Here is a 15,126-nt window from a genome sequence, read left to right as displayed (position 1 = left end):
TATTTTAAGTTTTCTTTATAGTCCATTGGAAAAATTATAGCCATTCTATAAAGTTGGTTTTTCAATGAAAGCAATGTTTCAAGTGGCCTATAAACTCAACATTAAGATGTGCGAAGAAACCATTTGGAAGTTTATAGATTAAAAGTTCATACACTTCCAATCCCTAACCTATGTTTGCCTTATTTGCAAAAACCCCAATCTACAAAAACAGAGTCAATGAAGAATGTTGGGGATATGAAATGCCAAAATGTAACACTTCATTATGAATATAAACTCATGAAACCTTGCCAGAGATTCACCTATATGGATTTAGAATGCTATCAATAAATATAAACAAAAGGCTTTGTGATTCATTGATTTGGCAGCTTCCAGGCAACTAAATATCCGTGATTCAGCCTATACTTACAGTTCAAACTGCAGGGCAAAAACTAAGATACACAGGAGAAAAGGCTGTGAGTTCTAATATAGAACTTACACAAAATACCTTTCAATACAAATTATATTATTAACAATGGCAGAAAACTCAAGTTTTATAGAAAAAAACCTGACACTTTAAACAGATGTTGTGTCTCAACTTATTTTTCCAAGGTGGCAGGAACCCCTTTCATTACATGTGTCAATACACTGACACACTCAATATAAACTGTGCAAGACTGTGCAGCAAAATTTACAGAATTCTACTAGTTCTTACGTAGACTTATTTATACATATTTGGAATAAGCATCTTCCTTTTAAGCTTTATACATACGTTCATACTTGGAATTTTCAATCAATTCTGTAAGTATAAGCAAGCATTTCTTAAATATACATTTTGAACCATTAAAGTATTGCATATTTCAACCACACACACCATGAATATACATAGGGAATATCAGGTTGCTTATTAGTGGTCAGTCACTAAATGCTGATATGCAACAAAAAATAAAGGAAAAATGTCCACAAACTCCTTATTGCTGGTTAGTTTTGAGTTTTCATTGTTCCAAGTAGCTACTAGGAGCTAAGAAACGCCAACTGAGGTGTTACCCATTAATAACATTTATGGGGTGTTAATGTTCTTGCACACAAAACAAAAACCCGCAACTATGAATTCTCAGAGAACTTTAACGGAAGCAACTTCTTTCACAGATACCAGCCCATCCTCCATATTCAAATAAATTGGCTTTGGATTATGCTGAATTTTTGGTCAACACAATTATGATCCTGTTATCTCCAGCATTCCTAAAAAATTGACTTGGTCAGCTGATGCCATTTAGTTTGGAAACCTCCTACTTGTACTTTATGCTTTCAGAAGATCGTGTTGCAGTACAACCCATTCTGGCTCAAGAGAGGATACTTGACCACATGAACACATTCTAGATCAATACAACACTGGATAATTCAAAGCAAGTTTCCTCCCGCTTTATGAAGGGAAGGCTTTTCCAGACTGAAATGCCACGACTGGGCTCAGTATCTGTTCATCAGTTCAAGGACTGGGAACATATGGCCCCAGGCTCCCTCAAAACAAACAGCAGATTGCATTTGTTTCCCCATCATTCCAGGCTCCAGAAGGCGTTGGCTGGAATCAGCGAAGTGATACTTAAATGGACCAGATGCATCCTGGATGCTGTCTGCATCCTGACACCGAGCTGGATTCCTAATGTGCTTGCAGCCCTTTCTAGAGAAGTTGTGTCCTTTTTATATAAAGGCACTCTATGTAACACCTCATTTGTCAAAGAAAGAAACAGAATACATGGTTGGAAAGCCTTGAGCTGATTTGTTAAGTTCTCCAATGCTAACCTGTTATTTCACATGTAGATCAGCTTTTTCAATTTGAAAATTAACTCGGCAAACTAATATAGGAAGGGCTGTTTTTCCTGTGATGGTTACAACATCCAAATATTGCTGGATTAGTTCCAAACTTCACTTTTTAAGGCGCAAAGAGAAAGACACACAAAGCAACTTACAAGCAATTGAAAATGAACAAACAAACAACTTTTTACAAAAGGCCTCTTTGCGGTATATTATATAAACTCAGGTTTTTTTCCTTTTCTCCTTAAAGTGCTTCTATCATTGCCATCCTTGGACCCAAAATTCTCTATTGCTTTAGCAGGTCTTTTAGTACTGCCCCAGCACTAGCATCAGGTGCTACTGGCAAAGGTGTGAAAGTAGGCAGAGCATCAGAAATGGGTTTCATAAGCAGATGCCCTGATCCGCCAGTTCCAAGATTCGTTGGGGTGATGAGAGGGACTGCTGCTGACCGGGGTGCAAGGAATGGATTTGCATCTGGTCTTCTGGTGGTTCCTGAGCCTGTTGGATCTGACAGAAAGCGCAGTAGTAAAATTATTATTAGTAGTAGTAGTAGTATTTAAAAAATCATTCTTACAGAAAAGTCATGGCCTAAAAAGTGTCATTCTTGGAAAAACACCCTAACATAATGAGACCATACCCCCATCCATCTCCAGGTGCAGGTCATCCAACTGGGTGACCAAGGCAGTGTTCCAATCCCAAAAGTAGATCTGACCTAATGAATTATTTCCCCCTTCCCTCTTTCCAGGGCCCTCTCACCACAGCCTCTTTCAAAGCTAGGAGGACCACTTCTTTCCCCAGGGGGAGCCGATTACTGCTGCCACCCAACAAGCTATTAGTTACTTTGAACACTGCAGACACACCCTCGTGACAATCACGCAAATCGTAAGTGCAATGGTCTCTGGAAAAGCAACCCCCACCAAAAGGTAAATAAATTATCAGTTGTGTAGTGAATAATCAGATCAGTGTGGCAAGATTCTGCACACACAAAGATTTCCACCTGGAGAATTCACAACGCAGTTGCAAGACCATTTTGTGTGAATGAGACCTTGTAAAGATTTAACTACAAGCCTGTGAACAGAAATGTAGTTTTTCTTCTAAAAGAAGAAGAAGAAAAAAGTCTGTCAGGAGTTAACATCAAGGTCACAGATAAATCTTTTGCTCACTGAGTGAAACCTTGAAAGAATGTATTTATGTCTGATAACCTATTCTTAATATATAAAAGAAATCTTAAAAACCCAAACAATTCAGGGATATAGGATGGGTGTCTGGTTCTATAGGACAATAATCCTGTTCCTGTGTGGACAAAGTCCCTGTGAACATTTCGTCCAGACAAGAAAACTGGGTGACTGCCAAACCAAATATGGCACCTTCAAGCAACGAGGACAAAAGGCATATAAAACATAAATTTATTTAAAAATGTAAACTTTCAAAGATAAGCTTTCAGACTGGAAATTCTCCAGCTTTACTGCAACAATCTGAAACCAAACATTCACAATGACTAAAGTTTAGTTTCAAAGTTATATCAAAAACCATATTCTGCAAGGCCTATTTAACTCATCCATCAGCATTGTACAGTGGTACCTCAGGTTAAGTACTTAATTCGTTCCGGAGGTCCGTACTTAACCTGAAACTGTTCTTAACCTGAAGCACCACTTTAGCTAATGGGGCCTCCTGCTGCCGCCGTGCTGCCAGAGCACGATTTCTGTTCTCATCCTGAAGCAAAGTTCTTAACCTGAAGCACTATTTCTGGGTTAGCGGAGACTGTAACCTGAAGCATATGTAACCTGAGGCACCACTGTACAGTATTTATTTGTTGCTACATTGCAACCTGGAAATCCAGGTTAAAATTCATGGCCTTGCAGTAAAAAAATAGGTAGAACAGTGGCTTTCAGGTCACACAATGGTTATCGCTTTGCTGTCCCCAGCTGGAACCTTGGCAAGGAGAAAATTTTTCTAATTTTATTTTTCATCCTCCTTACACTGTGCATCCAAATAAATATAAACTTGGAAAGACAACAATCAACAAGTCAACACTCAGACATTTTGTGTATTAGGAATATAAAAACACACTACCTGCAATGTTGCTAGAAGGACTAACAGTGGCTTTGCTGATTCCTGTTGATGCTAAAGGTTTCATGTCATGAACAGAGAGTTTTGGTGGGGGAAGAGTTGGACGGGATTCAGTCTCAAGGAACTTCACAAATAGCTCTGAGAAAGACTGAACAGGTGGAGACAAATTAACTCAATACAAACAGCATTTCTGGAAATAAATGATATATACCTGGCTCATCTGTTCAAGATGGTGCACAACTATCCTAGTATGAATAGGGTTCTAATTTTAACACAATCGAGTTATTTGACACTGGTTTTAAAATGCAAACACCTTCAATAATTCTGCAAGTGTAACAATGACCTAGGTTGACAGCAGTTATAATATGGAAGTCCTGCATTTTCTATACAAAAGCAGACAATGGAAAATACTTACACTGTTGAAAATTGAGTGATGGGTTGGTCTCAGAGGTGTGTTGGGGACACTCTTTGATCCAGCACCTCCTCCACCAAACCACCCAGTCACCCATCGAGTAACACCTTTTTGATCTTCTGACAGCAACTAGAGAGCAAATTAAAACAAAAAGAAAAGGTTACAATCCACACCTACTTCTAACACTTAGAATCAAACAGAATCTTTACTTCAATTTTATTAAAGAACAAACCAACCAAAGTTTGTTTATGAAATTTACTTGTGTAAAAAATTCAGCCAGAACAAAAATTATATACACTGAGAAAGCTCGTTTCAAACAGACAATCTGGATACATATGTAAGAATTTAAGCCACACAATCAACATCAACGGATGCAGACCTTTGGTGAACATTTACGTGTCTGGATGGATTTTATATTATTAAAATAATGGTAAACATCGTAACATGTTTGGAAAATATACAGCTTGTTCCATTCCAGAATGGTAGATGACTGGTTGTCCCTTGTGCCTAGCCCAGCAAAAGAAGAAAGCATGCTGGTGTATTGATATTGCAGGAGAGGAGGAAAATAGCAATGAGACGTATCAGAACTACCTGTTCTAATTCTTCCTTTTTTATTCCCAGGATACTTCCCATCAGCCTTAGCACTTCATGACGTTTATTCTTTGGGGTGTGGAAATGTCCAATGAAGAGATTCCTCATCAAGACTCTACCAAAGGGGACACAAAAGCAGTCAAAACATCGCTTGGCATTGCTAGTAACAGAGAAAAGTGAGGGTGGAGCACCTTTTGCACTCCAAAGCTTTGCTTATGGCACACTATCATCATGATGATTCATCTGTACAAAGAACATGAGGGGAGCCCAGTTGAAGAACCATCTCAGCCCCAGTGACAAAGGAAAAGGTAAAGGCATGAAGCGGACAGGCAAGTTAAACACCTGTGCGAAAAGGTAAGTCAAGTTAAGCATGCGTGTGAGGAAAAGGTAAGTACTGCCCAGATATTTAATTCATTAATCATCAGCTGAAGTTGAAATGAGGCCATCTTGTGCTAGGAGCTAAATCCCAAGGAAATTTACAGGTCAGGAACCTTATGGGATATAGTTCCGTAGAAACAGTTTTCACAAACTGTGGTGGCACGGAATCCTTGTGTGACTGTAGTAAACATCAACCAGAAACCTAGATTAAAACCTTTATTTTGGAAAGGGGGTGAAAACTAATATATAGTCCTATGCTGACCATATGGAACAAGGCTGAACTGAATATCTCTCTTTATTCTCAGGGTGTACTTAGGGTTGGTTAGGTTTGCCCCCACCAAGGGTGTAGGCCAGGTGTGTGTGTGTGCGTGTGTGTGTGTGTGTGTGTGTGTGCAGGCCAGGTGTGTGTGTGTGCAAAGCTCATGTCTCTCAACTCTGGTTCCGAGTGGCTAGGCACCCACCCACTATCTGTGCCTTCCCAGGTCAATCCTCCGCTGCTCTGGGTGGCTGGACAAGGCATGCAGACTCCTCTGGGTGCCCCGGTGGAGGAATCTGGTCACTGACATGGGACGTCGCAACAGCCCTCCTGCAGGGGCCCCTCCCCAATTAGCCAGGTGTTGCTATTAGAAGTGTGAGTGGAGTGTTCAGCAGGGCTCAGAGGGAAGAAAGATGGAGAGAGCCAGGGAGAGTTGCAGGAGAAAGAAAAAGGGAGGGAGGGAGGAGGCAGAAGGGAAAGCAGTGAGCAGAGGGAGGCAGGCAGGAATATGGGACTGACGAAGGAAGGAGGAAGGGAGGTGGAGCAGAGCAGACCCGACTCCAACAGCTGCTGAGGCAATGTGTGAGAGGCAACAAAAAGCAAACTTTTTGAGTTTCTGGTTCATGGTCTCTCCCGGCTTCGGAAGCACTGATACAGCTCCTTGCCAATTGGGGACCTTTTAAAAAATAATCTGAATTATCTTTAATCAATTATTCAGTAGTAAGTCAATTGAATGTCACAGCCTTAATAAAAAGGGGGATAACATTAAACTAACATTTACTCACATTAGACCCATTGAACTTAATGAACTGAGCTTAATTGAATAACCACCAAGCCTGTTTTAAACCATATCAGATGCCACCACAGTCATTATTTTACCGTGCCAAGCTTGTACTTCTCCAAATAACTTAACTTTCAAATTAAAAACACTTAAAAATCACTCACTTGTCCACTTTTCCTTCTGTGCTGTTTATGAGGTTCATTAGCTTATTCTGTGCATCTTCTAACATTTCTTGTTTGAGTTCACCTACAGGCGAAAAAAACTTTTGCTATAATAATTTTATACACAAAACTGATGTACTCATTAGAGGTCCTAGTGGAAGAGTTTCTCAAAAATATGTGCTGTGCAAATGTGAGTTTAGCTTCCCTTTTATCCATTCTGCTGAAAAATTATGGGTCAAAACTCTATCCCGGTCCTATTTTTCCATCCTAAAATGGCAAAAACTGGGATTTTACAATAGATCATGTTCCCTAGCTTTTGCTGATACAATAAAAGCAAGGCAAGGATTATAATGATGCCTTTTTGCTTTTTACAGTTTGAAGCAATCTGTCCAAATTTCTACCCAATGAAAAGGATTATAAATTGGCACAGAGCAAATACTAGGCAAGAGTTGTTTCAGAGAAGGGCGATACATGTGGAAAAAGCTTTACTTTTCAATTTGTGTTAAAATACCTGTCACATTACCCTGACATAGGCTGTGTTCCCAAGTCACTTCAAATGATTTTAACTATGGCTTAATGCAAAATGAGCGGTGTGCTGGTACACACTACTCAAAGGCTTCTACTCTGCTGCTCCCTGGCTCTTGGCCATGCTAACAACAAACCAAGGTTTGGGAGTTGTTGCTCACAGGGCAGCATGGCCAGGAATGGGGAAAAGCGAAGCAGGAGTTCTGAACATCAGCATGATGCTTGTCCATTTTAACCCACAGTTAGACACTCACTGTGATTTAATGCAACATGCGAACTGAGCCACTGAGTGGAAGAAGTCAGGGGCAGCAGGACAAATCTAAAACACATAGCTAAGGACATATTCCATGCAACCTTATTTTATTTATTTCACAAAAATTATACACTGTTCCGTTTTTTAAAAACAACAACCCTCAAAGCAGTTTACAGAGAGTGTTAAGTAAGATAAATCTGGGCTTAATAAACCAGTATATATTTGAGCTCCACGCACAGCCCCTTTGTTCCTCTATTCATACAAGCAGGAAATAAGCCAGGAAGCCACAATGAACAATAGCTTCACATTAAGTCCAAACTGGGAACTATGGCTAATGGCGTCCAAACAAGCTAGTGTACAAAACCATGGTTTAAAATTGACTTCTGCAAATTGGTTTAACATAGCTCCCATATCAGACTGCATGAGAAGCTGTGGAGAACTGCAGCTTCCTACCTAGCTTCCCTCTCACCCAACGGGACTGTGCGTGGGTGCACAGAAATTTTGCATATCCTGGTTGAATAAGCTAGGATTTGATAATCCAAACACTCATTGTGAGTACATGTTGAATTTTTGTTTAAATAGGTCTGGTGGACTACATATCTTTTTTAAAAAAAGATATTTATTTTTGAAAGTTTCTTTTACAAACTACATTTACACCTATGATTCAAGATTCACCATTTGAGAAGATAAGATTATAAGGATCAACAACCATTTGGCAGTATTTAATAAACTCTTTGGGCCACTATATAAGAATGAAGCTTTAAAATGAACTGATTGGTGTCTCAACTAACTCACCCCAACAATGTCTGCTTGCGCAATGGAACTCCCCCACCTTCACATGCAAACTGTATCCTCCCCAAACCCGCTCTGGAAGGTTGTGAGAAACCCCAGAACAGTTTTAGGGAGCATGAGGGCAAGTTCTGTTACACAAGTGGAAAGTCTTGTGCTGATGGAATGAGTTACTAGGATACTACCCACCGGATGTGCAATTAAAGAATAAAAAAATAGGCAAGGCCAATTTTAGCTAATGTTAGGATAGTCAGATTGAAATGAAGTACTCAATCACCCCTCTGTCTTTTCTTTGATATAAATACAACTACAAAAGTAAAACCAGACTAGTGTATCAGACTAGGACTGCGGAGATTCAAGTTTAAATCTCTATTTGGCTATGAAGTGTTTGAATGACCTGGGACCACCTACTCTCTTTCAGCCCAACCTACATCACAGGGATGCTGCGACGATAAAAGAAGGCGGGAGAATCATGCCCAGTACCTCAAGTTGTTTGGAAGTAAGAATGAATATAAATGAAACAAAAAAAGAAAGATAAAGATTTCTTGATAAATTATTGCTTTTATAAATGATATAATACAGTATTCAGTTTGATATTATACATCTACGATTAATGGTTAGGCTGAATCCCTGCCTTAGCTGTGAAATCCAAGCACCTTTTCTCCACTACTGCCTAATTTTGCCATAATATCTGTTTCTGAATATAATATGATGCAGGACAGAATAGAGCCAACTTTCAGCATGGGCTTCTGTAGATGAGATATTTACAGTGTTCTCCTGTAATCTGTTAACCATTTATGGAAATTCAAAAACCTGCATCTGGTCTTTCTTATGTTTTTCCATTAATATAATTTGTCCTGCCAAAACAATCCATTTAAAAAGCCTTCAGCAGCTTGGGCCAACAAATCTGTGTCTGGGAATGTATCTGGCCACTGTTCAACAGGACATTATATGTTTTCTTGTATAAATAAGATCTTTTGAATTCAGTCTCCTTTTTTTTTATACTAGCATTCGTCATGTCTGATGGTTGGGGAGGAGGGAAGGAGAGCTCCAATCCCATCCCCAACCCAACTCAATACGCACCACCATCCTGAATTCATACTGTTAGTGTGCATTAGAGCAGGGGTAGGCAGACTTTAGGCCTGTAAAATATCCTCTTTTTTTTAACAGAAACTCAAGATCTAGCAGGCAAAGCCAGGTACAAGAGGCACAGAGTTAGAACAGAGTGCCCCCAAGAACATTCTGAGCATAGGAATTTGTTTTCGGTACCCAGACTGAACTGAGCTCATAGTCCTTCCTTTCACATAAAAGTCTGCTCCTGGTTACCCCTAGTTTTCTTCATTTCAGCATCGTTATTTAAAGAGGGAAATGTGCCTGCTGTTCCCAACTGCTAAACAACTGAGAGTCAGAAATCCTTGCTAATCTATCAAATCACTCAGAGATCTACCAAGAGGTCCTGATCTACTTTGTTCTCCATCCTTCCTTCTGCAGACATTCTCTCTTGTCTGTATGACTCTCCTTGTGGCACAATTCCCAAAATGTTGACTATTACTGCTAAGCTAGCTACCCGGAAAAAAATTCTTCAACCCTCCCCAATCCTTACCCCCCTTCATTCCACAAATGGTAAAGATGGTCTCCATCTGCAACTTCTTCTACCTACTACATTGACACCCATTAAAAAAAGAAAGAATGCTAGAGTGAAAAGTAAGAGATGCAGAAATCTTCTATCCCCAGCCCTCTCATCCATCTGAAGCCACTGCTACAAGCATAGTCAAACCTAGTTCTAGCTCCTGTTCAACTCAAACTGACCAAGAATGCTAAGAAGGATAGAAGCGTCCAAATAAATAATGCTCTTCCCTTCTGACAGATGGCAGCTGCTGACAGGCAGATTAGGAAGAGAATTTCCCCTTCCCCTATTGCTGTGCTGTTTTCTTCCATCATCATTGGGGTAGTTTTGCCCCTGCCCAATGCAGTGCTTTACTTTTCTCTGAAAGGAACAAATTTACAAAGAACGAAACATTTACTTATCTGGTATAAGGTAATGGCATACGCTCAAGTATGCCACTGGATAATCTCAGATTCTTTGCCTCACTTTAGACTGAAGACCTTTTACTTTCTTACAGAACGCAGTAGCACCACTGAGAATCCTCAGTGCTTATCTGCATAACCCTTCCCAGTGTCCTATTTCTCATTCACAATAGGGTAATGCAAGGTGCTGACAAAAGAATGATAAAGATAGGAGATGTTGGGAACTAGTTATTATACACATAGTTATTCAGCCTCGAAGGTTAATGGGTGACACTCTTCTTGTGGCTTTTGAATTCTAAACTTAAATTAACAGTAGTCTCCTCCTACCATATGGGTACAGAACAGCACCTGGATATTGGACTGATCAAAAGATTTGGTTCATTGCTCAGGCAGATAATCGAGTTGTATGTTTAAAACTTTTATGTTTATCAGCACAAAAAAAGTGTTTTGGCTTCCCCCGACTCTCCATAATTTAAAGACTTGCTTGGAGAAGGACTTGGTTTATTTTAATTCAAACGATACTTTCAGTTCTTTCAAAAGCTACTCAGTCTATTCCTTGCAGATCCCTGCAGTAAGATGGAGTGATGTGTAGTACTAGGCAGCAACTTTTACCCTGGGTGACACTTTGGGTTCCTGTTGGAAGATGCCTGCTGGTATATAGCAAATGGATCATAGGAACTGTTTTGCCAGTATTTGCCCCCAGTTGCTGCAGGGCTATGGCACTGGTAATCTTCAATCCTGCCCTTGTTAACAAACGGCATCATAATGGTATAAAAAAAGCTGCTACCGACAAAGTTATTTTACTGAATATTTGACCAGCCAGCCAATTTAGTTCACTATCTGATTACTGCAAGAAGTTGTGTGTGCCAATTCCAGCAGGGCATTTCAAAAGGTAAAAAGGAGGAATAAACATGTAGCACTTTGATATTTGGTTGCAGGATGCAGTGTGCTCTTTACGTGACATTATCCTACTTCAGCTGTAAAAATCCAGACTGCAGTCACACAGCTGGAATTTAGGGCAATGTTTATATAATCAAGGGGTAAATATAATAGTTTTATTGCAATGTGGCTGCTGATTTGCCATGGCCAAATTTCTTTACACCCTCAATAGATGAGGAAGGTGAAGTCTTTTAGTCTGTTAAAAAAAAACACCACTTCAAACATAAGATGAATCCTCTAAGAGCTTTTATATCTTTTGAGACTCCTTGCCTAACTGGGAAGCATGATTTTTAAAAGTCTTTAAAAATTACAGTTACATTTTTCTCCCAGCCCCCCCCCCCCAACAAAGAACAAAGAAAACAACCAGACAATGCAGCAAAGAGAAGACTGGTGTGACCTGGAGGATATTCTCTCCTGAAGACATTCCAAATTCAGCATCTCAACCATCTCAACACTGATTAAAAATACAAAATTTGGAGCATCTGTAAAGGTCATCAGCCCTGAACCATCAAGAATAAGGTAGGCCAAAAACTGAAACAAAGATCAATTGCTTAACACTCTCAGCCAGCTTAACAGATACTGCAGCAGCATTTTTGCACAGCCTTGCTCACAGGACTGATGTGATTTGCATGGGGACTACCTTGTGTGAACCAGTCTCCAGAAATGTGCACAAGTGCTACTACCCTTAGGTCGTGCCTTGTTACTCAGATACATTCAAAAGAGCAGGCCGCAGGGACCTGACAGAACTCCAAGGACTATTTTTGCAAATCCAATGGTTAATGGAGCATCACATTAAAATAAAAAAGTAACTCCCCATAACATGAAAGCCTCAAAGGCCAGAAGGGAGACACAATTATAGATTTGCATGATGAAGGATCCATAGGGTTTGGCAGTATGTTTGGATTGGCTGATTATATTCTCCAGCACCTATTATGAGAAGGCACGACTAAGTTATAAATAATTTTCCCACAAAAAGAGCCTTAACTATGTTTTGCTAAAAAAGAAGTCCCTATTAATACCATTGGCCTGTCCTATCAAGAAACCATTAATCTTAAACTGGCTTATATATCATTTCAAATTCTGTCACAAGGCAAAAACAATTACCGCTTTCTTTGTTAAAAAAGAAAGAAAAAAGGTTTCTCCTGGCAAATCCTTCTACTGTCTGGCCAAGTTGAGTGTTAAAGAAAATACATTACAAAAACATTTAATCAAAACTTTGGCGTTCTTACCGCCCCCCCCGCCCCCCCGGCCAAGGAAGCTTACATTGTAAGCAAACCCAACATGAGATTCTGTAGATTGGATTTATGCGTACAAGGCACAGCGGGGAAGGAGGGCACCTTAATTTTACAATTTACATTATTGTTGGCACGTGAGTGAATTTGTAAGCAAATCAGAGACTCTAATTGTTTTTGGAAAAGCAAATTCATGAGCCCTCTCCGGGGAAAAACAGCATTTAACTTCACTGTGGCTCCACAATACTTAGTAACATAGCACACACGACTAAACAACCAAACAACAACAAAACACACACATATAGCTTATATGCCAAAATGGCTTCTGTTGTTGTTTAGTCGTGTCCGACTCTTTGTGACCCCATGGACTAGAGCGTGCCAGGCACTCCTGTCTTCCACTGCCTCCATGGGGCTGTCCCTGAATAAGTTTGGCCCAACTCATAGTCATGGACATGCCTTAGACCTGGTGTTCACCTCTAGTGACGTGGGTGATCTGACACTAAGTAAAAGTGAAACAAAAGAAGTGCCATGGTCAGATCACTTCCTGGTGCAACTGGACTTCTCCGCGACCCTTCCCCTCTGCAGGGAGGTGGGACCAATTCGGATGGTCCGCCCCCGCCACTTAATGGATCCAAATGGTTTCCAGAGAGTGGTAGGGGATGCTTTAGCCCATGTTGATGGCCTTTCAGCTGATTCCCTGGTGGCCCGCTGGAATGCGGAGTTAACCAGGGCTATCGACTGTCTGGCTCCGAAGTGCCCTCTCCGATTGCATGGAGCCCGGACAGCCCCGTGGTTTTCTTTGGAGCTGAGGGCGATGAAACAATCACTGAGACGGCTAGAGCGTCGGTGGCAGAAAACTCACTCCGAATCTGATCGGACACAGGTTAGAGCTCAACGTCAAGCCTACCAAGTGGCGATAGCGACGGGGAAGAAGACTTTCTTCACCGCCTCTATTGCATCTGCAGAAAATAGTAGCAGGAGACTCTTTCAGGTGGTTCGCAATTTAACGGAACCACCTTTACCACCGGGGCCTTGTAAAGACCCCAAGATCTCCTGCAACGATTTTGCAAAGTTTTTTGCAGATAAAATCACTCATATTCGGAAGGAGCTAGACACCACCGTGGGAGCAGGGCCGGGGCGGGAGAGTGCTAGAGCTCTGTCTGGTCAAGTTGCATGGAATCAATTTCAATCCGTTACCCCCGAGGATGTGGACAGGCTGCTTGGATGCGTGAAACCAACCACCTGTCTCCTTGATCCTTGCCCATCCTGGCTAATAAAAGCAAGCAGGGAAGGGCTGGGCGATGGGCTCTGCAGAGTGGTGAATGCTTCCCTCTGTGAGGGAACATTCCCAGATCCGCTTAAAGAGGCGGTCATTAAACCGCTTCTTAAAAAACCATCTTTAGACCCGGCCAGTATGGCCAACTATCGCCCAGTCTCAAATCTTCCATTCTTGGGCAAGGTGATTGAGCGCGTGGTTGCTGAACAACTCCAGGCACGCCTGGAGGATGCGGACCATTTGGATCCCTTCCAATCGGGATTCAGGCCTCACCATGGGACTGAAACTGCCTTGGTCGCGCTGGTTGATGATCTCCGGCGAGCTAGGGACAAAGGTGAGAGTTGTTTCCTGGTTCTGCTGAATCTCTCAGCGGCCTTTGATACAATCGACCATAACATCTTTCTGGACCGTCTAGAGGGGCTGGGAGCTGGGGGCACTGTTATACAGTAGTTTCGCTCCTTCCTCCTGGGCCGTGTTCAGAAAGTGGTGGTGGGGGATGAGTGTTCAGACCCCTGGGCCCTCACTTGTGGGGTGCCTCAGGGTTCCGTCCTCTCCCCCATGCTTTTTAACATCTATATGAAGCCACTGGGAGAGATCATCAGGGGATTTGGACTGGGTGTCCATCAATATGCAGATGATACCCAGCTCTACCTCTCTTTCAAATCAGAACCAGTGAAGGCGGTGAAGGTCCTGTGTGAGTGCCTGGAGGCGGTTGGAGGATGGATGGCGGCTAATGGATTGAAGTTGAATCCTGACAAGACAGAAGTATTGTTTTCGGGGGACAGGGGGCGGGCTGGTGTGGAGGACTCCCTGGTCCTGAATAGGGTAACTGTGCCCCTGAAGGACCAGGTGCGCAGCCTGGGAGTCATTTTGGACTCACAGCTGTCCATGGAGGCGCAGGTCAATTCTGTATCCAGGGCAGCTGTCTACCAACTCCACCTGGTACGCAGGCTGAGACCCTACCTGCCCGCGGACTGTCTCGCCAGAGTGGTGCATGCTCTAGTTATCTCCCGCTTGGACTACTGCAATGCGCTCTACGTGGGGCTACCTTTGAAGGTGACTCGGAAACTACAACTAATCCAGAATGCGGCAGCTAGACTGGTGACTGGGGGCGGCCGCCGAGACCACATAACACCGGGCTTGAAAGACCTACATTGGCTCCCAGTACGTTTCCGAGCACAATTCAAAGTGCTGGTGTTGACCTTTAAAGCCCTAAACGGCCTCGGCCCAGTATACCTGAAGGAGCGTCTCCACCCCCATCGTTCTGCCCAGACGCTGAGGTCCAGCGCCGAGGGTCTTCTGGCGGTTCCCTCACTGCGAGAAGCAAAGCTACAGGGAACCAGGCAGAGGGCCTTCTCGGTAGTGGCGCCCGCCCTGTGGAACGCCCTCCCATCAGATGTCAAAGCGATAAATAACTACCTGACATTTAGAAGACATCTTAAGGCAGCCCTGTTCAGGGAAGTTTTTAATCTGTGATATTTACTGTATTTTTGGTTTCTATGGAAGCCGCCCAGAGTGGCTGGGGAAACCCAGCCAGATGGGCGGGGTACAAATAATAAATTATTATTATTATTATTGCCTCCTGCAGTTTGGTCAAACTCATGCCGGTAGCTTTGAGAACACTGTCCAACCATCTCGTCCTCTGTC

General features: G+C 42.1%; 1 protein-coding gene across 1 annotated transcript in view; it reads right to left on the bottom strand.

Moving 5' to 3' along the window:
• The window catches only part of TRIP11 (thyroid hormone receptor interactor 11), a 37,518-nt gene continuing 22,392 nt past the window's right edge, over window positions 1-15,126 (bottom strand). The window contains exons 16-20 of the mRNA XM_081003486.1: window positions 6,441-6,522; window positions 4,862-4,976; window positions 4,274-4,399; window positions 3,862-4,006; window positions 1-2,295 (exon numbers count right to left, since the gene is read on the bottom strand). Of these exons, the coding sequence (XP_080859612.1) occupies window positions 2,075-2,295; window positions 3,862-4,006; window positions 4,274-4,399; window positions 4,862-4,976; window positions 6,441-6,522 (689 nt within the window). The 3' untranslated portion in view covers window positions 1-2,074. The remainder of the gene's footprint in view (window positions 2,296-3,861; window positions 4,007-4,273; window positions 4,400-4,861; window positions 4,977-6,440; window positions 6,523-15,126) is intronic.

The sequence above is a fragment of the Podarcis pityusensis genome (assembly GCF_964106645.2).
Source record: "Podarcis pityusensis genome assembly, chromosome: 1".
In the NCBI taxonomy this organism is placed as follows: Eukaryota; Metazoa; Chordata; class Lepidosauria; order Squamata; family Lacertidae; genus Podarcis; species Podarcis pityusensis.
The sequence above is the reverse complement of the archived record's forward strand: the minus strand, read 5'-3'. Positions and strand labels throughout refer to the sequence as shown.